We start from the raw sequence: 27,746 nt of genomic DNA on the forward strand, positions 1-27,746 counted from the left end.
GCATGGGCAGCGAAGAGTACCTGTATGGGGACGAGACTCCATCCAGTGCCCTGGAGTACATGAAGACCTCCCCCAAGCGGCTGAGCCTACCTGACACCACCGCCTGGAGCTCCGGAGGGGGCTGGACCGAAGTGTCTATGTCCAGCAGCCCCCTGGCACGACAGTCCTCAGCCTAGAGGAGGCCCCCTAGCTGGCAGCCAACCTCCGCAGCCTGGTGGAGAAGATAGGGGAGCTCGCGGCCAGCGTCCACGCCCTGGGCAAGGGTCAGTTCCCCTTCTCCTCTCTAGACCCTCTGCCAGCGGTCCCCAACAACAGATCAGCCCCAAGGATCCAGGATACTGCGGTAGTATCTACTGGGACTGACCCCAGAACAGTGGTACCACTGCAAGCTCTAGTAGTGAAATGAATGAACACTCATCCTGTACAGGAAAAGAATGCATGAAATGAAAGGGAAAACGAGTGTCAATGTGTAAAGATTCAATGAATGGCCATGGGTGTCCAATGGACAAATGTCATGTAATGAATTGCATACAAATGTATTTTTATGTCGTATTCATATTTCCCATGTTGTCTGTGGGCTTAGTGGCTGTGGTTGTCTATTCTCTCTGTCTCCTAATGAATCAGCCCAGGCACCTTTCCTTTAGACTCAGTGATCAGGGCCTGTATTCACAAAGTGTCTCAGAGTAGGTGTGCTGATTCATGTATAATGAATCTATAATACAATTATATGGACAATGGTGCTGAGTGATTAGTGCTTATTGAGGTCTGTTTGGTTTCGGTTCGTTTATATATACACAATACTAGTCAAAAGTTTAGACACACCTACTCATTCAAGGGTTTTTCTTTATTTTTACAATTGTACATTGTAGAATAATAGTGAATATATCAAAACTATGAAATAACACATATGGAATCATGTAACCAAAAAAAGTGTTAAACAAATCCAAATATATTTTAGATTCTTCAAAGTAGCCACTTTAAGACAGCTTTGCACACATACACACAGACCCATCATGCCCATAGGGGGCACAGGGGCACATGCCCCCTTATATTTGTCTTGTAAAATAATAAAAAATATTTTGTTGTTGTTTCTACTGTATGTAATACTACTTAAAACCTAGCAATTTTCTGAAGTTGGCGACACCATTCTTCCAAGAGAAATTCCATAATTTGGTGTTTTGTTGATGGAAAATGCTGTCTCGGGCACCGCTCCAGAATCTCGCATAAGAGCTCAATTAGATTGAGATCTGGTGACTGAGACCCCCATGGCTTACATCGTTTTCATGCTCATCAAACCATTCAGTGACCACTCGTGCCCTGTGGATGGGGGCATGGTCATCCTATGGGGGCATAGCCATGGTAGCCAAATAATGGCCAAAATAATGGCCTGCCCAGCATTTTTATACATCACCCTAAGCATGATGGGATGTTAATTGCTTCATTAACTCAGGAACCATGTGTGGAAGCACCTGCTTTCAATATGCTTTGTATACCTCATTTACTAAAGTGTTTCCATTATTTTGGCAGTTATCTGTATCTTAGCTGCAGTGGCAGATTTAGGTATAGGCGGGGCGCCCGCACAAAAAAATGTGGAGTGGTGAAATTTGCCCGATAGGTTTTCTATCGCTCATTTGCACGTCACGTCAATGATATCATGGGACTGTGGTTCAATTAACCTTGTCGGAGTGGGTGCCCTGATTGTAGTTTGTGAGCTAGGCAGGCTACTGCCTGGGAAGGTCTCCTACTCAGAAGTATGAGATGGGGAGGGGGGTGGGGGTAGGTTGACCTCAGGCCTCCCCACTGGAAGCCCGAGGTAGGGGGAGCAGGGGAATCTATCAAATAGCGCACCTCTAACTTTGTACAGTACTAATGCAATTAGTAAAATCAGTCACACTATGAAATGCTACCAAATAAACCACAATTCATTCATAATACTGTGAATATATAGTTTCACAGACATATTGTTGCATTTTTTTCTGGTTTGTGCGAAATCGTTAAGAATAATATAAAACCAGTTGGTGAATTGGTTTTGTCTTGACCTTTGGTTGACAGTGTTGGGGGGGATGGGTAATGTATTGATGGTCGAGTGCCAAATCAACACAAATTTGTTTGTCTTTTTGAGTCTTATTTTTGTATATATTTTTACGTTTATATAGTGTTAAACGTTATGATTACTTATTTGTGCTATTCCAAGTGTCTGAATAAAAATGACAGTTAGTGCAGAATGGTGGAATTAGACAGATCAGGAGGTATGCTTAGATACACAGAAAAATAGACATATTTTGGACATTATGGCTCTAGATTCCAGAAAAAAGCTAAATTCTGCTGCTTTGAATATACTTTGTATCCCTCATTTACTCAAGTGTTTCCTTTATTTTGGCACTTACCTGTACATAACATTCTATGACAAACACATGCCATACAGAAATTGCTACACACTAGTTTAGCTGCTACACATTAGCTACAGACAGTTCAGGGATTAAACACATCTCAGGGTCAAGGAACACTGCACCAACACTTGAAGAGCTTTGTGCTATCCTACAAAAGCTATAGTTTAGTTTCCTGTCAAGTCAAACAGCAGTTACTTAGCCATCTTCCATTACTGCACTGCTTTTGTCAACTCAACTGAGAGAGAAGTCACGCTGTTCAGTGTTCCCTCACTGCATCTGCGCTCTCCATAGCTCTACCTTCGCGCCCGCTCCAAGGCGTCCGCATGGTCCTAAGCCACCCCCTGAACTTCGAGAACAAACACGCTCTCTTTTCTCTCCAATTTGAGCAAGATTGACAGCGCTCTAAATAAATGAGGATGGGGGGAGGGGCTATTAAGGGTGGCCAGTCATATTTCATATACCTGGCCAGATAAATAATTATCGTTCAAGTGATTATCACTGAAGTGAAAGAAGAGAGCCAACAGAGACACTACTAGAGGCAAACACACAGTCAGGTGAGTGGACAGGTTAATTTACAAAGGGGACTTTTCTTAACACTTGGATAGAAATGTAATGTATTGAGCAGACATAACTATCTTTTGTAGATAAATTGGGGCAGTTCTACAATATACTGTACAAATGGGTACTACAGTAGAGTGTTTACGTATCCAATGTCTCTTATTGTTTCCAATAGTTAACCATTGTGAGAGACAGAGAAAGAGAGGTCGAGGTAGTACACTTCTTGTTGAGACTTTTCACTCATAACTCACAGGATCCAGCATCCTAGCTGAGTCCAGACTGGAGCCATGTCTCCAGTGAAGGAAAGCAATGGTCTCGAAAATGACACATTTGCTGTGAGTATGTACACATTTATTCCACTTCTGGAAGATTATGTTGACATTTTCTGCTGTGGCTATGAGTAGAGGTTATGTTGTTATTGGACCTATGGACATTTACTGGCTTTAAGGCTGGAACTTTTAGAGATGTTTATCTACACAAATACTACATTTTGGGCTACATAAGTTTGCAAGTGCAACCTATTACATGTATAGGCAGGATTGGGTAGGTTACTTTCTAAATGGAATCCGTAACAGTTGCTAGTTACCTGTCCAAAATTGTATTCAGTCATTTAACTTTTGGATTACCCAAACTCAGTAACGTAATCTGATTACATTGTTACTTTTAGATTACTTTCCCCATAAGAGGCGTTAGAAGAAGACAAAAATGTATGTTACCAATTGAACCACATCTATTGCAGGATAAATCAATGTTAAAGTTTACATAGCTGGCCATATATGGATGTTACATTTTACTTTATTGGTTGGTTATGTAGGCTTCTTCCAACCCATCACATTCAACTACATATAATAATACAATAAAATTGTATCTTGTCACACATTTCGTCGTGTTGAGGAAAGGAGGACCAAAATGCAGCGGGTATGTGGATACTCATTCTTTTAATTGGAAAAACGAAAAAGGAATCCACAGGGAAAAACAAAACTCACAACGGCACCAGTGTGGCACGCTCAAACAAACGCAGTGCACACAAACAATCTCCCACAAAAGACACATGCAAACACACCCTAATATATGGGACTCTCAATCAAAGGCAAATGGACAACACCTGCCTTCAATTGAGAGTCCCAACCCCAATTGACCACACATAGACATACAACAGCTAGATCAATCATAGACATACATAACAAGGAACAGTGCCCAAAAACCCCGGAATACACAAATCAAATCCCCTACAACAAACACACCACCCCGAATCACATAAAACGAATACCCTCTGCCACGTCCTGACCAAACTACAATAACAATTAAATCTTATACTGGCCAGGACGTGACATATCTTTACATTAAAAACCGTAGTCTATCAGAATTCCAGTCATTCCAATAAATGTTATACCCCATGATCTTCAAGAATAGGACCTGGAAATATGGAAGTATAGATTAGCCAAATTGTTTTACCTGAGCATGACCCCAAAACGAAGGACTTATTAGCCAGCCCTACACTGTTGTTTATTCTTTTATTGTCATGATTCCGCTTATTTGACTGATTCTGCTTACTGATTTGAGTTGTAAAAAAATGCTGTGCTCATGGAATAGCATACTTTGAGAGCTAATGAAAAGTGCTATTTACATGTGAAAAATGAATGCCATATGCTGCATTTACTGTAGGCCTATTGTTTGACTTTTTGTTGGTGACACTTTGATATTTTGATAATATGCAGCTGTTTAAAGGGAAAATCCACAGATGAAACAATAACAACATGGTTGCCCTGTCTCTGTTTTGGTATAAAACTGACAGGTAGACCTGGAGAAATGTAACCACTCTCAGATTAATAGACAGAGCTATGGATGCAAGGACTGACCATCCATGATATCAACATGATTGTTTTAAAACCTGTTAGGGCTAGGGGGCAGTATTGACACGGCTGGATAAAAAAACATACCCGATTTAATCTGGTTACCACTCCTACCCAGTAACTAGAATATGCATATACTTATTACATATGGATAGAAAACACCCTCAATTTTCTAAAACTGTTTGAATGGTGTCTGTGAGTATAACAGAACTCATTTGGCAGGCAAAACCCTGAGACATTTTCTGACAGGAAGTGGATACCTGATGTGTTGTATTACCTTTAAACCTATGCCATTGAAAAACACAGGGGCTGAGGAATATTTTGGCACTTCCTATTGCTTCCACTAGATGTCACCAGCCTTTACAAAGTGTTTTGAGTCTTCTGGAGGGAGATCTGACCGAACAAGAGCCATGGAACGATGATGGCCCATTAGACACCTGGCGCGCGAGTTCATGTTGGGTACCCTCGTTCCAATACGTTATAAAAGAGTATGCATTCGTCCACCTTGAATATTATTCATGTTCTGGTTAAAAAAGGCCCTAATGATTTATGCTATACAACGTTTGACATGTTTGAACGAACGTAAATATATTTTTTCCCCTCGTTCATGACGAGAAGTCCGGCTGGCTTAGATCATGTGCTAACAAGACGGAGATTTTTGGACATAAATGATGAGCTTTTTTGAACAAAACTACATTCGTTATGGACCTGTGATACCTGGAAGTGACATCTGATGAAGAGAATCAAAGGTAATGGATTATTTACATAGTATTTTCGATTTTAGATCTCCCCAACATGACGTCTAGTCTGTATCGCAACGCGTATTTTTCTGGGCGCAGTGCTCAGATTATTGCAAAGTGTGATTTCCCAGTAAGGTTATTTTTAAATCTGGCAAGTTGATTGCGTTCAAGAGATGTAAATCTATAATTCTTTAAATGACAATATAATATTTTACCAATGTTTTCTAATTTTAATTATTTAATTTGTGACACTGACTTGACTGCCGGTTATTGGAGGGAAACGATTTCCTCAACATCAATGCCATAGTAAAACGCTGTTTTTGGATATAAATATGAACTTGATAGAACTAAAAATGCATGCATTGTCTAACATAATGTCCTAGGAGTGTCATCTGATGGAGATTGTAAAAGGTTAGTGCATCATTTTAGCTGGTTTTATGGTTTTGGTGACCCTGTCTTTGAATTGACAAAACATTACACACAACTCTTGTAAATGTACTGTCCTAACATACTCTAAATTTATGCTTTCGCCGTAAAACCTTTTTGAAATCGTAAAACGTGGTTAGATTAAGGAGATGTTTATCTTTCAAAGGGTGTAAAATAGTTGTATGGTTGAAAAATTTGAATTTTGACATTTATTTGGATTCAAATTTGCCGCTCTTGAAATGCACCTGCTGTTGATGGAGTGCACCACGGGTGGGACGCAGCCCATAGAGGTTAACCATGTTATGAGGTTATACAGTGTTAGTTTACGTTTACATTGTTTACAAACATTGGAGAAAAACAAGCTTATAGTTTGGGTTCTTATGGAGTGTGACAGTTGAACTAAGATCATGAGGCATTTATAAGTTATATTCTTCAAGAATCAATGGCTATATATATATATATATAGTCCAAAAATGGATGTATCAAATACAGATTATCCCTTTAAGTCTATAGAAAGTGTGCGAGTTTGAACACGTGTCCATTAGGCCTACAGTATGGATTTCATTTTTTTATCAGTATGAATTAGATTGAGCAATAAAAGCCTCACTTTTATTCCATAGGATAGGATCTGCACTGTGCAGCTGTTGCAAGAGTGCATTTTTCACTGGCTGTCCACTGGTTTCAAAAACAATGATTGATAGGCACCTTAAACTTCTTGAATTCAACCATTATTGGGTTCAAATATACATTTAGATTTGTGAACAGCCATCCACAACAACCACAATCCGTAAGGCGCATATAGCTAAATGAGAGAGCAGCCGTGTGATTCACATCAATGCTCTATGTAGATATCAATAATAAGAGATATCCGTATCGCCGTAGACTACACCACTGCTGTCATCCTTACCTCCAAGCCTTTATTTAAGTTGGATCATCTTTGGATGCCGACAGTAGTCGTACCATTGGAAGACATAGATTGGACTGTAGCCTGCAAAAGCCTATTCATACTCTTTTCCCGCGATCCATCAAACCCATTTGCTGTGTCATCATAGTGGTCTCTGACTACTGGTCAGACTCGCTCAGGTGGAACAAACTTAAACTTGCGCCTTTTTTCAATGCTGATTTGAATGCAACTGAAAAAACAGCGAAGTGTCAAAGATTTTTTTTCGCAAACCTCTTTTCTGAATTTAAAAGTAATCTTCGAAGTAATCTTCTACTTTTTCAAAAGTATCTGTAATCTGAGTACAATATTTTTGCTGGTAACATAACAGAATACAGTTACATTTTTTTGTGATCCGTTACTCCCCAACCCTGTGTATAGGTTTCGACATAGATTAATGTGTAAACTCAAACAAAGAAACAAATTCCCTGTGATTTTCAGCCTTGGTAATATATTGATATCTTCCTCTTACCAAACCACATAGCATAACACAGGTGGAGCTCTCCAGATTGCGTAGGCCTACCGTTGTAAAAACTGGCTAGAATAGTGGATTTATCATTTCCCAGAAGTCAGAGTGAATTGATAAGAACTGAGTGACTTGAGCACCTTTGAATGGGGCTTGTTTACATGCATGCTATTTCAACCCAACAGTTACATGTATACTTTGAAATGAAAGAATTTGTACTCTAGTATGGGTCTGGTGAAGCAGAATGAAGCTGCTCACTCTTAGTCGGCTGAGAAGTGTTGTTTACTTATGTTACAGCCTTGATGATCACCTGAGCCTCAACATTCCAGTCCCTCATGCATAACTAACATACTGTACGGCTCTCTGGTGCAAATCATTGACTGTGAAAAGTGTTGTCTTATTCAAACATTAGAAGTCATGTCTTATTGGCCAATTATTTGCTAATACCTTAAAATAAACTGTTACTGCTAATGCATGCCAACAGTCTACATGCATCTCTGAGGCAATCTATTCAGCTAACACTGATAGGCTAGCGTTGGTGCACAACTACTTTACGTGACATGGGTTTCCAGAATGTCTTAATGTTGACTGTAAACAAACACACTTTCAGTAAATCATTGAATATCCCTTTGTGTTTTATGCTCTATTATGGGCGATATTATGTCTGTGTTATGAGTTATATTATGCCTGTGTTATGAGTTATATTATGCCTGTGTTATGAGCGATATTATTGCTGTATTATGAGTGTTATGGATAATAGCCTATTATGCCTGTGTTATGGGTGATATTATGCCTGTGTTATGGGTAATATTATGCATGTGTTATTGGTGATATTATGCCTGTGTAATGGGTAATATTATGCCTGTATTATGGGTGATATTATGCCTGTGTTATGGGTGATATTATGCCTGTGTTATGGGTAAGGTTGCAAACGGAGGGTATATTACTGTAAACTACCAGCATTTTGTTAACTTTCAAGGATTGTATTTAATTTATCACAAGACATCTAGTGGCCCTTTTGGGTACTTCAGATTATCACAGGTGTCTGTAATTATCTCTGGTCCTCTGTGTGGCCTTGTCACATGTAAAATATATAAAACAATCAAATAAGATGATAAAAAATGTAATAATAGAATGACAAAGCTGGAAAACATGATCCAAAATATAAACCATCAACTTAGTGAACACCATTGGTATTTAATATGAGGGTTTCAGCATGACATATCTTTTATATTTTTTTTACACACTTTTATTTATTTTACTAAGTCAGTATGTCATTGTTGTAGATGTTTTGCCGCCAAACTGGTGGCAGGTGATACAAATCAAGAGTTTGCCATTGTTGATTATGTCACGTCATGGTAGTATGGTCAGGGCGTGGCAGGGGGTGTTTGTTTTGTGTTTTGGGGTTTTTGTCTAGGGGATTTTGGTTCTAGTTTTCATTTTCTATGTTCCGTTTTCCAGGTTTGGCCGAGTGTGGTTTCCAATCAGAGGCAGGGGTCTTTCGTCGTCTCTGATTGGATGCCATACTTAGGCAGCCTGTTTTGATTTGGGTTTGGTGGGTGGTTGTTTTTTCGTATAGTGCTTGTGTCCTTACGGAACTGTTGTTTGGCGTTCGTTTATATTTTGTTTAAGTGTTCTCTTATAAAAAATAAAGAAGATGAGCATGATACCCGCTGCGCCTTGGTCTAGCTTTTATGACGCACCTGACAGATTAGATGTTGATTTTCATTAATTAGGCTATTTTCTCCTGAACCATATGGTCTATCCATTAGAAACTCATGGACAATATGGAAACAGATATATAAAAAAAGGAATACTATACTGTATGTGACATTTTAAAGTTATTTAAGTATGAATAACCAAAATTACCATAGATTACCTGCTAATTGACCTTTCGCTATGCCCAACCTCAGAATAGTGGGCAACCAAACGCAGTGCTCCAATGGATAGCAACTGTCGTCGAGTCCGACACCTCGCATGAAAGCCAGGCAGTGGCTTTCAAAAAAAAAAATATTGAAATGGCAAAAATAATTTAACAGTGCACCAGGGATACTTGCTACTGTGATTTTTGAAATGTAGAGCATGTTGAGGGAGTATTTTTAGGATCTGAAATTATAATTTAGTTAAATTGTTTGCTAGCTCTCAGTCTCATTAACCACAAAACGTTGCTAACGCTAGCTAGCTACAGTAGCTAGCCACTTAATATAACTTGTTTTCTCAAAATGTATGTTAACTAGTTAAAGTTATGAATACAACTGCCATCTGCTGTCAACATCAGGATACGATCTGAGGGTACCAGTTAGCTACAAAAATGGATTCAGTGAATTCAGAGCCATTAACTACACTAACGTTACAAACATTTTTACCAGGTTCCCGTGACGCAATTGTAATAACAGTCCACTACAGCATACCCAAGAGTTTCCTAATTAGCAAGAGGTAGCCTGTGTTTAATTTCATTGTGTATTAGAAACACAGTTTGACATCATTGTGAAGGGTCCGAAGTTGCAACAGTAACCAAGGGGGGCGGGGCTGAGCGAAGGGTGAATTATCAGAATTACTCAAGTTTCCGGTAACTTTGGTAAATTACTGGTAGCTTTGTAACCCAAGTTATGAGTGATATTACGCTTTTGTTCTGGGGGAAATTATTCCTGTATTATTGGTAATAGTATTCCTGTAGTATGGGTAATGTTATGCCTGTGAGTCAGCCCATTTGGGATTAAACAGAAGAAAATACACTGAAACAGGGAGGGACTACCTGGATTTGTCCAATAAGAGACGCAAATTTTCCTATTCCGTTGCAGAATGAAATGTTTTCCATTGTCCTAATGAATGAGACCTTGCTATCTGTCCTGTAGATTCATGGGCATTTCTGTGAGCTGAAGAATGATGGAGAGGGCTCCGACCTCTCTGAGGAGTATGACAAGAACAAGCTGGCCTACTGTGTCACAGACGTCCCAGCCTTGGACCTATGCATAATCCTGGGCATCCAGGTAAATCCAATCCCTACTCCGTTTTATTGGAGGTCACAGGTTTCCCTTCTCACTGGTTGAGGTTGGAGAGGTTGGGCCTCCTTGGGATTCCATTGATTTGATCAGCCAATGTAATCAAATGGATGAACAGTCAAACTAACCTAGTTTTCCAGGATGAATTTGGCTGCAAATGAAAAATAAAATCACAAAGTCACACGAGGGCCACAAGAATAAAATCATAAGAGATTTAACTGTGTGAGTTTTGTTGAGGCTGATGGAAAATACTGTTCCTGTACCTGTGATTTCATCTGCTCATCTTGGCCTCAGTATCAGTGGATGTAACCGTCATGAGTGCATCTCTTCTTCCTCTCTTACATCCATCTCCCCCTCTCCTCAGCATTTACTGACAGCGTTTGGGGGGATCATCGCCATCCCTCTGATCCTGTCTCAGGGTCTGTGTCTGCAGCACGATGGCCTGACCCAGGGTCACCTCATCAGCACCATCTTCTTTGTGTCAGGCATGTGCACCCTGCTGCAGGTCACCTTCGGAATCAGGTGAGTGAAGCTGCGGTTGGTTGGATATGGCTTTGGGCAAATTATTCAACAGCAACAGAGTGTCTGTGAACATAAATGGGGCCAAAAGCAGGGAGAACAAGGTACAAGGGAGTCACATGTTTATTTGGTCAATAAAGATTGACCTTGATAAGATATCCTGGGCAATATCAAGGTGGGGCCATCCAACCATGACACTGTTTAAGGGAATCTACTAGTCATGAATTGCCGGATATCAAAGGGGCGAGGCGTCTCTTTGTTGTATTGTCATGTTGGAATCAAAACAAAGTACAATAAAATCCATGGCAATTTCCTGGAATTTTACTTAAGGCGAAACACAATATCTGATTTGGTTGTCATGTTTTCCAGGAGATCCAGCAGTAGACTATCGTTTATTGTAAAGATTGATTTTGCTGAACCATCTGATTAGCTAGGTTGTACAGTATGAGCTCTCATGTCTCTTTCTAAGCATCTGTTGATATTCGGAGCTAGTTTTTCAGGTGTGCTGCATTAGCCTCACACCATAGCATATTCTCAACTGGGCACTGGGTCTTTGTGAAATTAAAGCCGTCAAGAACTGAATCTCTAACTGAAGAACTGGTACTGGAGCTCAGCTCCCCCACTCGTACAATTCCAGGTCATTGAGCCTGAATTGGCATGGGGTCAATAGAAGAGATTTGCTTGGTCATATGCAGGAGGAGTGGTGAAGTATACAGTGCCTTCAGAAAGTATTCACACCCCTATACTTTTCCCACATTTTGTTTTTACAGACTGAATTTTAAATTGATTACATTTAGATTTTGTGTCATTGATCTACACACAATACCCCATAATGTCAAAGTGGAATTATGTTTTTGAACATTTCTACAAATTAATAAACAATGAAAAGCTGAATAAGTATTCAACCTCTTTGTTATGGCAAGCCTAAACAACTTTGAGGGTAAAAAGTTGCTCGACAAGTCAGATAATACCGTAAATTGCATGGATTAATTCTGTGTGCAATAATGGTGTTTATCATGATTTTTGAATGACTACCCCCATCTATGTGCCTTGCAAAGAAGGGCACCTTTTGGTAGATGAGTAAAAATGTAATAAAAAGCAGACATTGAATATCCCTTTGAGGGTGGTGAAGTTACTAATTACAATTTGGATGCTGTATCAATACATCCAGTCACTACAAAGATACAGCCGTCCTTCCTAACTCAGTTGATGGAGAGGACTGAAACCGCTCAGGGATTTCACCATGAGGCCAATGGTGATTTTAAACCAATTACAGAGTTAACTGGCTGTGACAGGAGAACTGAGGATGGCTCAACGACATTGTAGTTACTCCACAATACTAACCTAAATGTCGAAGTGAAAAGAAGGAAACTTGTATAGAATAAAAATATTCAAAAACATGCATCCTGTTTGCAATAAAGCACTAACGTAATACTGCAAAAAATGTGGCAAAGCATTATGTTTGGGGCAGATCCAACACAACACATCACTGAGTACCACTCTTTATAATATGAAGAGTATATTTTCAAGCATGGTTGTGGTTGCATCATGTTATGAGTTTGCTTGTCATCGGCAAGGGCTAGGGAGTTTTTTGTGGATAAAAAGAAAAGGAATATACTGTAGCTAAGCACAGGCAAAGTCCTAGTGGAAAACCTGGTTCAATCTGCTTTCCAACAGACACTGGGAGACGAATCCACCTTTCAGCAAGACAATAACCTAAAATACATGGCCAAACATACACTGGAGTTACTTACCAAGATGACATTTAATGTTCCTGAGTGGCCTAGTTACAGTTTTGACTTAAATCGTCTTGAAAATTTCTGGCAAGACATGAAAATGGCTGTCTAATAATGATCAACAACCAACTTGACAGAGCTTGAATAATTTTTTAAGAATAATGGGCAAATATTGTACAATCCAGATTTGCTAAGCTCTTACAGACTTACCCAGAAAGACTCACAGATGTAATCGCTACCAAAGGTGATTCTAATGTATGTATTGACTCAGGGGTTTAATACTAATGAAATCAAAATATATTAGTGTTTTATTTTCCATTAAAAAAAGATGATAGAATGTTTGTTCCACTTTGACGTTGGAGTATTTTGTGTAGATCGTTGAATTGTTTTATTTACAATTAAATCCATGTTAATCCCACTTTGTATCACAACAAAATGTTGAAAAAGTCAAAGGGTGTGAGTACTTTCTGAAGGCACTGTAGCCGTCAAGCTTGTGTAAGTTAGGTTAGGTTAACTGCTGTAATTACTATAGGTGGTGGTTTGTTTTTATGTCATCTATGTAATCTATGTCCAGACCATGATGAGCTGATATCATCCGATAATACACTTTCAAGAATATACTGAATGGGCGGTTCTTAATTTTTGGTGGCATTTGGGCATTTAAAAAAAACATGTACTTAATTTTCTATATTTGTAATTTAAATGTACATCTTCCCATTCTAAATCAACTAATATGGCAGCTTAATGACTTTAAATAATTGTGACCGTTATGATAACACTGTGCCACCAGTAGGAGTAGTAACGACGGTAACACCAATGACACATTTGAGGTAATTGAGGCTTTTCTTAAATTGAGGCCTAATGTGATTTCGTTAATCATTTTGCTCACAATAAAATTTCCGTTCATTTAAATTGAGTAACACCAATGACACTTTGAATTTAGACTACACATATCATAAATGGAATCCTGAAATGTATGACATACTAAAAAGGTGTGACTAGCTAATCATTTTCTTTAATATAGATCCCTCCCGCAATAACCGTTTGCCACTTCAGGGAATGCTCAAGGTCCTGGTAAATCCTTGTAATGAGTGATTTTCAAGGTGGTAACACCAATTACATAAAACTAAGGGCCACATATTATATTTGTAAAACAAATATGTATTGTAGTAGCCTTTGTTTTATTGATCTATACAATATATTAAATAAGTTTGTTTACTTTCCACCATTCAAAATAATAGATATGTCTAAATCCGCAAAATGTCACTACAACTCTACTGGGTCAGTACTGGGACAAGCGAATTTGCTTGCCCTAACTACTTTAAACAATGCATAAACATAATATTTTGTAGTATAAAGGACTTGCATTATGTTTTATCATTGATAAACAGTTCAATATAAACAAATGTATGATGTGTTACTATTTGTAATTAGGGGTTTTCCACATTTTCTTGTGATACAAAGTGGGATTAACATGGATTAAATTGTAAATAAAACAATTCAACGATCTACACAAAGTACTCCAATGTCAAAGTGGAACAAACATTCTATCATCTTTTTAGGGGTTCACAGCAAAGCTGACAGTGTCAAATAACTCAAGCAAAGATTATTGACTTAGTCTGAGAAAAACTAAGGGATTGGATGAGTTATTGATAAATAAGGAAATCTGATTTTACGTGTCCATTTAAATCCTTTAACTCCACTCCACAAAGGCTTACAGATGTATGATCTTAATTTGATCACTCTATTATTTTCCTGCTGTAGCAAACTGGATTAAATTAAGATCCCACATCTGTATGTAATACTAATGCTCAAAATCATCTGTAATCATCTTCTCCACATGAACCATACATCAGATTCACTCCATAACATAAGTTGCTGCTTGAAATATGGCCGCACTGTAACTTGCATGCTAATGCTAAAAATACTTAAATTATTCTCATGAACCACAAATCAGATTGACTCCAGATTTGGAAAATTAGAAACTGGAAATCCTGTCGGTTGCGCAGTCAGCACATTACAGCTGTGAGATATTATTGAAGTATTTTGGAACTGAGATTTAAATCATTTACACAAGTAGATTGACAAAACAAAGTCCCAGAATTCAAAGATGATCGCAATATACCAGTACACTAATGTTGAAAATATTTAACAAATCTTAACATATTTAGTCAAATTTAGATTATATCAGATCTGTGCTTGCCGACACCTGCATAGCAGATGTTTTGGCAGTGTCGGAGGTAGAACTATGTTCAAACGATCAAATCCACAAGCAGGACCTGGTATTATACCGAAAGCGGACATTGCATTGGCTGCACAGAGTCGCATTAAGTGAAATCCCATGCGAACACTGGAATGTGATATGTAGGCTAGCCTTATTTACACCTCAATTAGGCTAATATAATTCCTCATTATTTAATTGAATGATTTTCTATTTTTGTGTCACAATAATTCTCTATAACCTACACTTTCTCATTCTGAATTTAGAATGCGAGTGAGACAGGTGTGGCTTCATGTTCAATAACCCCACGAGCAGCGACTCCAGTGTTTTTCATGGTTGCAAAAGACGAAGGATGCAAATGCCACCACAATTCAAGATCGATCCATATACAGTGCATTCGGAAAGTATTCAGACCCTTTGACTTTTTCCTCATTTTGATACGTTACAGCCTTATTCTAAAATGGATTAAATAGTTTTTCTCCCCTCATCAATCTACACACAATACCCCGTAATGACAAAGCAAAAACAGGTTTTTAGAAAGTTTTGCAAATGTATACAGTATATAAAAAACTATCAAATTTACATAAGTATTCAGACCCTTTACTCAGTACTTTGTTGAAGCACCTTTGACAGCGATTACAGCCTTCAGTCCTCTTGGGTATGACGCTACAAGGTTGGCACACCTGTATTTTGGGAGTTTCTCCCAAACTTCTCTGCAGATCCTCTCAAGCTTTGTCAGGTTGGATGGGAAGCGTCGCTGCACAGCTATTTTCAGGTCTCTCCAGAGATGTTCGATAGGGTTCAAGTCCGGGCTCTGGCTGGTCCACTTAAGGACATTCAGAGACTTGTCCCGAAACCACTCCTGCGTTGTCTTGGCTGTGTGCTTAAGGTCGTTGTCCTGTTGGAGGGTGAACCTTTGCCCCAGTCTGAGGTCCTGAGCACTCTGGAGTAGGTTTTCATCAAGGATCTTTCCCTCGATCCTGACTAGTCTCCCAGTCCCTGCCGCTGAATAACATCCCCAAAGTATGATGCTGCCACCACCATGCTTCACCGTAGGGATGGTGCAAGTTTTCTTCCAGATGTAATGCTTGGCATTCAGGCCAAGGAGTTCAATCTTGGTTTCATCAGACCACTGAATCTTGTTTCTCATAGTCTGAGAGTCCTTTTTGCCTGTTGGCAAACTCCAAGCGGGGTGTTATGTGCCTTTTACTGAGAAGTGGCTTCCATCTGGCCAGAGATGGTTGTCCTTCTGGAAGGTTCTCCCATCTCCACAGAGGAACTCTTGAGCTCTGTCAGAGAGATCGTTGGGTTCTTGTTCACTTCCCTGACCAAGGCCCTTCTCCCCCGATTGCTCAGTTTGGCCAGGCGGCCAGCTTTAGGAAGTATCTTGGTGGTTACAAACTTCTTCCATTTAATAATGTTAAAGGCCACTGTGTTCTTGCGAAACTTCAATGCTGCAGACATTTTTTGCTACCAGATATGTGCCTCGACACAATCCTTTCTCAGATCGCTACGGACAATTCCTTCAACCTCATGCCTTGGTTTTTGCGCTGACAAGCACTGTCAATCTGTTGTATAGACAGGAGTGGTCCTTTCCAAATTAATTGATTTTAGCACAGGTGGACTCCATTCAAGTTGTAGTAACATCAAGGATGATCAATGGAAACAGGATGCATCTGAGCTCAATTTTGAGTCTCATAGCAAAGGGTCTGAATACTTATGTAAGTAAGGTATTTGTTTTTATTTTTAATAAATGTGCAAAAATTCTGAAAGCCTGTTTTCGCTTTGTCATTATGGGGTATTGTGTGTAGATTGATGAGGAACATTTTTTATTTAATCCATTTTAGAATGAGGCTGTAACATAACAAAATGTGGAAAAAGGGAAGGGGTCTGAATACTTTCCGAATGTATTGTACACTACATGACCAAAAGAATGTGCACACCTGCTCGTCGAACATCTCATTACAAAACCATGGGCATAAATATGGAGTTGGTCCCCCCTTTGCTGCTATAATAGCCTCCACTCTTCTAGGAAGGCGTTCCACTAGAAGTTGGAACAAAAACAGCCCCAGACTATTATTCCTCCAACAAACTTTACTGTTAGTACTATGCATTGAGGCAGGTAGCGTTCTCTTGGTATCCGCCAAACCCAGATTCGTCTGTTGGACTGTCAGATGGTGAAGTGTGATTCATCACTCCAGAGAACGCATTCCCACTGCTCCAGAGTCCAATGGCGGCGAGCATTACACCACTCCAGCTGACGGTTGGCATTGCACATGGTAATCTTTGGCTTGTGTGTGGCTGCTTGGCCATGGAAACCCATTTCATGAAGCTCCCGATTAACAGTTATTGTGCTGACGTTGCTTCCAGAGGCAGTTTGAAACTCAGTAGTGAGTGTTGCAACTAAAGACAGAACATTTTTTACACGCTACACACTTCAGCACTCGGCAGTCCTGTTCTTTGAGCTTGTGTGGCCTACCACTTCACGGCTGAGCCGTTGTTGCTCCTAGATGTTTCCACTTCAAAATAACAGCACTTACAGTTGAGCAGGGCAGCTCTAGCAGGGCAGAAATTTGATGAACTAACTTGTTGAAAAGGTGACATCCTGAGACGGTGCTATGTTGAAAGTCACTGATCTCTTCAGTAAGGCCTTTCTACTGGCAGCCTTTGTCTATGGATATTGTATGGCTGTGTGCTTGATTGTATACACCTGTCAGCAACGGGTGTGGCTGAAATAGCTGAATCCACTAATTTGAAGGGTATGTACTGTATTTAAGTTTATTTTGGACATAAATGTAGCAAACGCTCTCTCCTTTCCTCACTTATTTTATAGATAGGAGCAATTCTGATGAACCAAAGTATTAGTAAGGTATATGGAGCAAAAGCTGAGAGACCTTACCTTACACAGAGTGCAGGTCACCTGAATCCATAATCATGCAGGCAAATGCTTGATGAATCATTATTCAGAAAAGCCAAGCATCAACCTAGTCTCAGATCTGTGTAGAACATGAAGATGGCAAAAGAGCCAGTGTTGCTGTTTCATCTCTGGTCCAACCTGACCAACCATAACCTCCAACTACTTCTTCACAAAACATGTCGTTTTCTGATTATACTACAAAGGGGAAGAATTCCTTATGTAACAGTCTTAAGATTCTAGCCATAACATCTAATCTCTGCAATTTGTGATTTCAGGTATCTGTCTTACTCTCCCCTCTCTCTCTCTATCCCTCAGACTGCCCATTGTTCAGGGGGGTACCTTTGCCTTTCTAGCTCCCTCCATGGCTATGCTGTCAATGCCAGAGTGGACATGCCCTGCCTGGACCCAGAACGCTTCCCTGGTCAACACCACCTCTCCTGAGTACATAGATGTGTGGCAGAGCCGCATGCGAGAGGTGATTTTTTTTCTTTTTTTTTCTTCACTAGGCAAGTCAGTTAAGAAGAAATTCTTATTTACAATGACGGCCTACCAGGGAACAGTGGGTTAACTGCCTTGTTCAGAATGACAGATTTTTGCCTTGTCAGCTTTGGGATTCCAGTAACTTTTCGGTTACTGGCCCAATGCTCTAACCACTAGGCTACCTGCCGCCTTTTAGTAATGTGATTGACAAATATAAAGTGTCTCCTAAATGACTATATTGTAAATGTAAAGAAAGAAAGAGAGCTATTTTACCATGTTTGATCATATTTTGATAACCCTTGATACACCAGTATCAAAACTCAACATAAAAAGAAACGTCCCTTTTTCAGGACCCTGTCTTTCAAAGATCATTCGTAAAAATCCAAATAACTTCACAGTCTTCATTGTAAAGGGTTTAAACAGTGTTTCCCATGCTTGTTCAATGAATCACAAACAATGAATGAACATGCACCTGTGGAACGGTTGTTAAGACACTAACATCTCACAGACGGTAGGCAATTAAGGTCACAGTTATGAAAACTTAGGACACTAAAGAGGCCTTTCTACTGACTCTCAAAAACACCAAAAGAAAGATGCCCCAGGGTCCCTGCTCATCTGCGTGAACGTGCCTTAGGCATGCTGCAAGGAGGCATGAGGACTGCAGATGTGGCCAGGGCAATAAATTGCATTGCCCGTACTGTGAGACACCTAAGACAGCGCTACAGGGAGACAGGACGGACAGCTGATCATCCTCGCAGTGGCAGACCACGTGTAACAACATCTGCACAGGATCAATACATCCGAACATCACACCTGCGGGACAGGTACAGGATGGCAACAACAACTGCCCGAGTTACACCAGGAACGCACAATCCCTTCATCAGTGCTCAGACTGTCCGCAATAGGCTGAAAGAGGCTGGACTGAGGGCTTGTAGGCCTGTTGTAAGGCAGGTCCTCACCAGACATCACCGGCAACAACGTTGCCTATGGGCACAGATCCACCGTCGCTGGACCAGACTGGACTGGCAAAAAGTGCTCTTCAGTGACGAGTCATGGTTTTGTCTCACCAGGGGTGATGGTCAGATTCGCGTTTATCGTTGAAGGAATGAGCGTTACACCGAGGCCTGTACTCTGGGGCGGGATCGAGGTGGAGGGTCCATGTGTCACAGCATCATCGGACTGAGCTTGTTTTCATTGCAGGCAATCACCGCTGTGCGTTACAGGGGAGACATCCTCCTCCCTCATGTGGTACCATTCCTGGAGGCTCATCCTGACATGACCCTCCAGCATGACAATGTGATTTCCTGCAAGACAGGAATGTCAGTGTTCTGCCATGGCCAGAGAAGAGCCTGAATCTCAATCCCATTGAGCACGTCTGGGACCTGTTGGATCGGAGGGTGAGGGCTAGTGCCATTCCCCCCAGAAATGTCCAGGAACTTGCAGGTGTCTTGGTAGAAGAGTGGGGTAACATCTCATAGCAAGAACTGGCAAATCTGGTGCAGTCCACGAAGAGGAGATGCACTGCAGTACTTAATGCAGCTGGTGGCCACACCAGATACTGACTGTTACTTTTGATTTTGACCCCCCTCTTTTTTCAGGGACACATTATTCCATTTCTGTTAGCCACATGTCTGTGGAACTTGTTCAGTTTATGCCTCAGTTGTTGAATCTTGTTATGCTCATACAAATATTTACACATGTTAAGTTTGCTGAAAATAAACGCAGTTGACAGTGAGAGGACGTTTCTTTTTTTGCTGAGTTTACATATTGTATACACATTAATGTGGTTCACAGTAAATATGATTAAATACTATTACTCGTGTTTATTGATGTGTATTTGCTCATTTGTTGTGTTTATATTCCTCTACAGCTGCAGGGCTCCATCATGGTGGGCTCTTTGTTCCAGGTGCTGGTGGGTTTCTCTGGCCTCATCGGTTTCTTCATGCATTTTATTGGCCCCCTCACCATCGCACCCACCATCTCTCTGATTGGCCTGTCCCTGTATGACTCAGCTGGAATGAGCGCAGGGAACCACTGGGGCATCTCCACTATGTGTGTACCTCTCAATATGGTTTCACTCGAAACTCCCCACAAGCCTGTAGTCATCAACTGTTGAACTGGGCCCATATCCACAAAGTGTCTCAGAGTAGAAGATGTGTCATAAGTGCTGAGAAGAGAGACATTTTACTCCTACTCTGATGGGTAAAACGCTATGCATGAAGCCTCTTTAGTCATAAGAGTCCCACCTAGTCGACAGATATTTAGGAGACCTCATGAGCTGTCCTAACCAGTTAAAGAAAAATCCACTCAAAAACGATATTTTTGAAAAAAAAAAAAATTTGTCCACTTTTACATGTAAGCAGTCATGTTTTCAAGATAATGTACTTTCAAGAAGCAAAGTGTCACTTTCCAGTTCATCATGATGGTGTGACACTTGACATTTTGGGACTGTATCAGCAGTGGACTAATGAAAACAATACCAAAAGAGTGGATTGAGAGCAGATTTTGAGTGGATACTAGAAAAATGCAGAGATTCAGTGGCTCCTGCTCCACATGCAATTACTTTGGAGGTGTTAAAATAATGTTGTGATATGATCAAGCCATAAACCTACCTGTGACATTATCTCTTGCGCTTGACATGCTTAAATACTTATAATATAAATAAACACTTTCTTTCGATTATTTAGTTACCTACATCATGTTATTCCAAGTTATCCCTTTAGAGTGCAGCATCACGTTGTTAAAAAAGATGCCTACATTGGGCATGCCTATAAGTTGGGCAATTGAAGGCCTCTAGGGCTAATGTTAACTTTGATTGTGTTTGATGAAAGTGATAGACCTTTCAAACTTTGTATGCAACATTATATATTAGGATTTCACAAACACTAGTCAGCAGCAGGGCAAGAAATAATTGCACACTCTTGATAAAGCACTCATTGAACAATAGCACACTCATGATAATTAGCCTGCAAAGGCACAAGTGTATTAATGGGACTTCCTTATGCTCTCTGAACTAAATCACTCCATCCTAAATACAGCCAGCCCTTAGAGGTCTCTGGGGAAGTGGTGACAAAATAAAAAGGTAGACAAACCAACATATAACAAAGAAAATTAAACTAGTCCGCCCGCCAGGGCACTCCCAAATCTTTTGCCCAAAGAACTACCTATCTAATGCAAGGGACACAAACTAATAACCCAGTGAGAGCAGTGAAAGGCTTCTCCAACTATCTGCAAGATACAAACAATTATTATGGCTCACTTCCAAAAAATAAATATTAAAACTTCTTAATGCTTAACTAAACGCAAAACATTAAAAATAATCGGTTCACAATACCATGTTATATCGTTAAGGTTCCCGAGCCATAGCCTGTTCCCGGGCCACCTCTTCTTGTTTCTCTAAATGGGCCCTTTTGGGACGTACTGAAGTGGAACAGAAACGTGCTATGTGTTCTACCTGGTCACACCTGAAACAAATAGGTTTACCACCTGGATTCCTTTCGAATCTGGGGGATAGCTCACTGTTTGATGCCGCGTTTGAGGACCCAAGTGCCTTCATTAGAAGCTGCTCTTGCTGGTTCTGCTGGGCTTAAGTGAGGGCTTTTAACTCTGAGTGTTCAGACTGGTTTGCACCTGTACCTTCACAAGAGGCCTGAGCCTGAACCACACTAGACACAGTTGAGGACTGATTATACTTGGGCTTAAACAAACGGTTCTCACACTGTGTCACACACTGGATGGCTTCTTAGAAGTACCAAGACATTTTAGCTAAAAACCTGATAGTCTCTGCCAAGAGGCTGACACTTGGCCGCAAGTGGATCTTCCAGCAAGACAATAACCCCAAGCCCACATCAAAATTCACAAAGAAATTGTTAATTGACCACAAAATCTACATTTTGCAATGGCTATCTCAGTCTCTGAAATTGAACCCCATTGAAAATCTGTGGTTTGAATTGAATAGGGCAGTCCATAAGCACAGACGAAGGATCAAAGATCTGGAAAGATTCTGTATGGTCTAAGATCCCTCCCCAATGTGTTCTCCAATCTCATAAAACATGTTTGAAAAATGCTCAGCTCCCAATATCTTTGCAAGGGGAGGGTGCTGGAGTATTGACAGCAACGATGGCAGTAACTTTGATCCCTATCTTTCGGCGATTTATTTTTATTGCTTGTTAAACAAAATGTATTTCTCTGAGCAATTGTATTAGTATAAAATATTATAATTTTGCATACAGAATAGCTCAGTATTTGTATTATAGTATTTTTTACTGATCTTTATCAAGCATGCCAATCATTTTTGACCTGATTGTAGGCTACATACATACTGTATGAAGATTCTTACCCATTCTAAATGCACCACTGGATGGCTCATTCTGCTTTGTGAACAGAGTTTTTCTCTTTCCTACAGGACGACTGCTCTGATCATCCTGTTCTCCCAGTACCTCCGACACATCCCTGTACCATTCCCCACATACAACAAGACCAAGAAACTCCACACCTCCAGGATCTACATCTTCCAGCTTCTACCTGTACGTCCATTGGAAAATAAAGGGCTAGATTCTATCAGATCCGCACTAGCCGACATCTGCACAGCGGTTGTTTTGGAGGTGTCGGAGGTGGAAATGCGTTAGAGCTGTCAAATCCACAAGTGGCTCCCTGTGTGACCTTGTCTCGGACACTGCTATTGGATGAAAAACTACACCCGACTTTATAACCGACAAATCCCGTGCAGCCATGTTAGAAGTTTATGAAGCTGCGCTACAAGTTCAACCACTCAAATGCGTGATGTCCTATTGTCTACACCCCAATTAGATTGATAGGCTATAAATCCCCCCCCATCCAAATTAACATGAAAACATGCATTAGCCTGTCATAATTTCTATAATCGATAGAGCCTACTCTCTCTTTCACCGTTTTGAACTTCTAACGCGGTCGGGATTTTTTATTTATTTTTTATCTAACTAGGCAAGTCAGTTAAGAACAAATTCTTATTTACAATGACGGCCAAACACTGGGCCAATTGTGCACCGCCCTATGGGACTCCCAATCACAGCCAGATGTGATGCAGCCTGGATACGAACCAGGTACTACAGTGACACCTCCTGCACTGGGATGCAGTGTCTTAGACCACTGCTCCACTCGGGAGTAAGGAATAATAAGGAAGGGAGTGATTGGTGTCACACAAGAGCAGCCACACACTGATTTGTCAGCTCATACTGCAGTTACACCTCCAACAACGCCAAAATGTCCACTACTCTCGATCTGTTTGAATTGAGGCCAAAGACTCAAAAGTGTTCATTGTTCACTTATCGACCTTATATAGCCCAAATTTTTCCCTGTTCAGTTCCTGTGGTCTGGAAACACTCCTGGTCCTGATAATGACTGGTGTAATATTTGCATGTGCAGTACTGTGTGTGACTTCTTCCTCAGGTGCTCCTTGGCATCACACTGTCATGGCTGATCTGTTACATCTTCACCATCTCTAATGTCCTGCCCTCAGAGCCGGAGCAGTACGGCTACCTGGCTCGCACAGACCTGAAGGGGGATGTCATAGGCCAGGCCCCCTGGTTCAGATTCCCATATCCAGGTATGGAGCACAGCTGCTCAGTGGGATCATAAGCAACAACTCCATAACCTGATATTCAAGTTTTTCCTGGTACGGTCACATGGTCACAATCCTAACCCAACCTTTAGTAGTTAGTGCTGTATGGGTTACTAATATGTATGGTTTATCGATATGGACAGTGCTATCCGAAATGATTTGGATCCCTTTTTTCCCCCCATATTTTGTTATGTTACAGCCTTATTCTAAAATGGGTTAAAAAAAATCCTCAGCAATCTACACACAATACCCCATAATGACAAAGGGTAAACAGATTTTTTGTTGTTGTTGCTAATTTACTCAAAATAAATAACAGAAATACCTTATTTACATGAGACTCGAAATTGAGCTCAGGTGCATCCTGTTAACATTAATCATCCTTGAGATGTTTCTACAACTTGATTGGAGTATGACGGTGCATGTCAGAGCAAAAACCAAGCCATGAGGTCGAAGCAATTGTCCGTAGAGCTCAGAGACAGGATTGTGTCGAGGCACAGATCTGGGGAAGGGTACCAAAAAATGTCTGAGGCATTGAAGGTCCCCAAGAACACAGTGGCCTCTATCACTCTGAAATGGAAGAAGTTTGGGAGCACCAAGACTCTTCCTTGAGCTGGCCCGCCCAGCCAAACTGAGCAATCGGGGGAGAAGGGCCTTGGTCAGGGAGGTGAACAAGAACCCGATGGTCACTCTGACAGAGCTCCAGAGATCCTCTGTAGAGATGGGAGAACCTTCCAGAAGGACAACCATCTCTGCAGCATTCCACCAATCAGGCCTTTATGGTAGAGTGGCCAGACGGAAGCCACTCCTCAGTAAAAGGCACATGACAGACCGCTTGGAGTTTGCCAAAAGGCACCTAAAGAATCTCAGACCATGAGAAACAAGATTCTCTGGTCTGATGAAATCAAGATTGAACTCTTCGGCCTGAATGCCAAGCGTCACGTTTGGCACCATCCCTACGGTGAAGCATGGTGGTGGCAGCATCATGCTGTGGGTATGTTTTTCAGCAGTAGGGACTGGGACTAGTTAGGATCTAGGCAAAGATGAATGGAGCAAAGTACAGGGAGATCCTTGATGAAAACCTGCTCCAGAGCGCTCAGGACCTCAGACTAGGGTGAAGGTTCACCTTCCAACAGGACAACGACCCTAAGCACACAGCCAAGACAAGACAGGTATGGCTTCGGCACAAGTCTCTGAATGTCCTTGAGTGACCCAGCCAGAGCCCGGACTTGAACCCAATCTAACATCTCTGGAGAGACCTGAAAGTAGCTGTGCAGCAACCAGACAGGGCTTGAGAGGATCTGCAGAGAAGAATGGGAGAAAATCCCCCAATACAGGTGTCATACCCAAGAAGACTTGAGGCTGTAATCGCTGCCAAATGTGCTTCAACAAAGTACTGAGTAAAGGGTGTGAATACTTATGTAAATGTGATATTTCATTTATATTTTTTATAAATTAGCAAACATTTCTAAAACCTGTTTTTGCTTTGTCATTATGGGTATTGTGTGGAGATTGATGAGGGGAAAAAACGATTTAATCAATTTTAGAAGAAGGCTGTAACCTAACAAAGTGGAAAAAGTAAAGGGGTCTGAATACTTTCCGAAGACACTGTATATGAATAGATATACCCAAATGTATTGTATGTTAACTGGAACCCCTTATTCTGATTCCAATCTCAGGTCAGTGGGGTTTGCCAACTGTGAGCCTGGCGGGAGTGGTAGGGATCTTGGCTGGGGTGTTATCCTCCATGATAGAGTCGGTGGGGGACTACCACGCCTGTGCCAGGCTATCCGGGGCCCCTCCACCCCCTAAGCATGCCATCAACAGGGGCATTGGCATTGAGGGGATTGGCTGTCTGCTGGCTGGGGCCTGGGGCACAGGCAACGGAACCACCTCCTATAGTGAGAATGTGGGTGCACTGGGCATCACCAAGGTGAGATCGGCTCTAGGCTATTTTTCATTATTATGATCTGTTTTTAGATTTAGACTGCAATACGATTTTGAGCATATTATAGATAAATCAATGCTTTTTGGAATATGGAAAGTTACAAGCTATTGGCTGTTATACAGTTTCAACAGACATGGTTATTTCTTTCTCTCTCAGGTGGGCAGTCGCATGGTGATCGTTACTGGTGGGGTATTGATGATCATCATGGGACTTTTCTGTAAAATTGGAGCCATTTTCACCACCATCCCCACACCTGTGATTGGAGGAATGTTCTTGGTCATGTTCGGGGTCATATCTGCAGCTGGAGTTTCAAATCTGCAGGTAAACGCAGTTGTCTAGGTTTATTTACACGTTGAATAGTACAATTTCCACTATGGAGACATTTTGAATATGAAGGCTTTTTCAGTCATGTCTTAACTGACTTGTAGGCAGGGTTGCGCAGTAACTGATTACATGTAATCAGTTAAATTACCAGCAAAAATAGAATAATCAGATTACTTTTAAATTCAGAAAGGATGTTTGTAAAAAAATTCATTGTTTTCTCAATGACATTCAATTCACCATTGAAAAAAGACGGAAGTTTAAATTTGTTCCACCTGAGCGAGTCTGATCACAAGTCAAAGGCCACTATTATGACACACCAAATGAGTTTGATGGATCGTATTTGTCTTCTAATGCCTCTTAAGGTAAAGGTATTCCAAAAGTAACTCAAAGTAATCAGATTATATTACTCAGGTTGGGTCATTCAAAAGTTACGTTAGAGATTACAATTTTGGATAAGTAACTCGTAACTAACAGATTACATTTAGAAAGTAACCTACCCAACTCCGCTTGTAGGTTTGCAAAATTGTTGCAAAATTCAGGTAGCTAATTTCAAAATTCCCAGGTTTTTCCTGGAATCAGGAGGGAATAACCAAGAAATCTGTGAATCTGTTTTTGGTACAATGTTTTGAAAGTTATTAGAATCAAAACAACCCTAATGACTTTGTGGCGTTTCTCTGTCAACTCTTCTCTGCTTATCATTTGACAGTATGCAGACATGAACTCCTCCCGGAACGTGTTTATCTTTGGATTTTCCATGTTTACCGGGCTTGTCATTCCAAACTGGATATTCAAGAACCCAGATGCCATAGCAACAGGTATCAGAGCAGATAATGCATGAAACACTATGACAAAAACAAATCACAATTCCTTACAAAAAAGCTGTGTGGAAAATCTCAACAGAAGAACAACATGGAGGGCAAGTGGAGGTCATGTTGCTGAGATCTGATTCCTCTAGTATGTGACTTGGCCCAGTGTGATGAACTGTATTCTCTTTGTCAGGTGTGGTCGAGCTGGACCAACTGCTGCAGGTGCTTCTGACAACCAGCATGTTTATTGGAGGCTTCTTTGGGTTCTTCCTTGACAACACCATTCCAGGTAAGCTTCCACCCAGGAGGACCAACCTGGTCTCATAGACTAGATGTAACATAGTAAACAAAAATCCGGGACACTCAAATTAGTATGATATGTTACATTTGGTATGGTTACCCAAGACAAATGGTTACTTAAGGCAAAAACAAAAGTCTAGCAACCCAAAGGTTGCATGTTTGAATCTCATCATGGACAATTTGAGCTAATTAGCAACTTTGCAACTACTTATTAGCTACCTTGCAACTTCTCGAATCTCATCACGGACAACTTTAGCATTTTAGCAAATTTGCAACTACCAGGGATGCAAACTGGTGAGGGCCCAAAAAGGTGACACTTTTGTTTTGCACTGAAACATGCAAAATATACCTGCAGGGAGAAATGCAGGTTTTAACTAATTAAACAACAAAGAATATGATCTATATATCAGTCTCTGTGTGTAAAATAAAGTGGTTAATGTGAACATAACTCACAGCAAAAAAATGTAAAGAAACCAACCCAATACACTAATATTGCAGTTAACCATGACAGCCTTTATAATAGA

At 40.7% G+C, this 27,746-nt stretch overlaps 1 protein-coding gene across 4 annotated transcripts in view; it reads left to right on the top strand.

The window, feature by feature from the left end:
• The first annotated feature begins 2,622 nt into the window (after positions 1-2,622).
• The window catches only part of slc23a4 (solute carrier family 23 member 4), a 28,358-nt gene continuing 3,234 nt past the window's right edge, over positions 2,623-27,746 (top strand). The window contains exons 1-12 of one of the 4 annotated variants that reach the window (XM_045697001.2): positions 2,623-2,944; positions 3,202-3,287; positions 10,229-10,363; positions 10,740-10,897; positions 18,084-18,243; positions 20,119-20,300; positions 22,654-22,774; positions 23,676-23,832; positions 25,524-25,777; positions 25,949-26,113; positions 26,823-26,931; positions 27,116-27,211. In XM_045697001.2, the coding sequence (XP_045552957.2) occupies positions 10,863-10,897; positions 18,084-18,243; positions 20,119-20,300; positions 22,654-22,774; positions 23,676-23,832; positions 25,524-25,777; positions 25,949-26,113; positions 26,823-26,931; positions 27,116-27,211 (1,279 nt within the window). In that variant the 5' untranslated portion in view covers positions 2,623-2,944; positions 3,202-3,287; positions 10,229-10,363; positions 10,740-10,862. Of the gene's footprint in view, positions 2,945-3,123; positions 3,288-10,228; positions 10,364-10,739; positions 10,898-18,083; positions 18,244-20,118; positions 20,301-22,653; positions 22,775-23,675; positions 23,833-25,523; positions 25,778-25,948; positions 26,114-26,822; positions 26,932-27,115; positions 27,212-27,746 lie in introns of those variants that run through there. The other 3 variants (XM_045696998.2, XM_014147935.3, XM_045696999.2) reach the window with 3 other exon arrangements.

Source organism: Salmo salar, chromosome 16 (assembly GCF_965601325.2).
Source record: "Salmo salar chromosome 16, fSalSal1, whole genome shotgun sequence".
Taxonomy (NCBI): domain Eukaryota; kingdom Metazoa; phylum Chordata; class Actinopteri; order Salmoniformes; family Salmonidae; genus Salmo; species Salmo salar.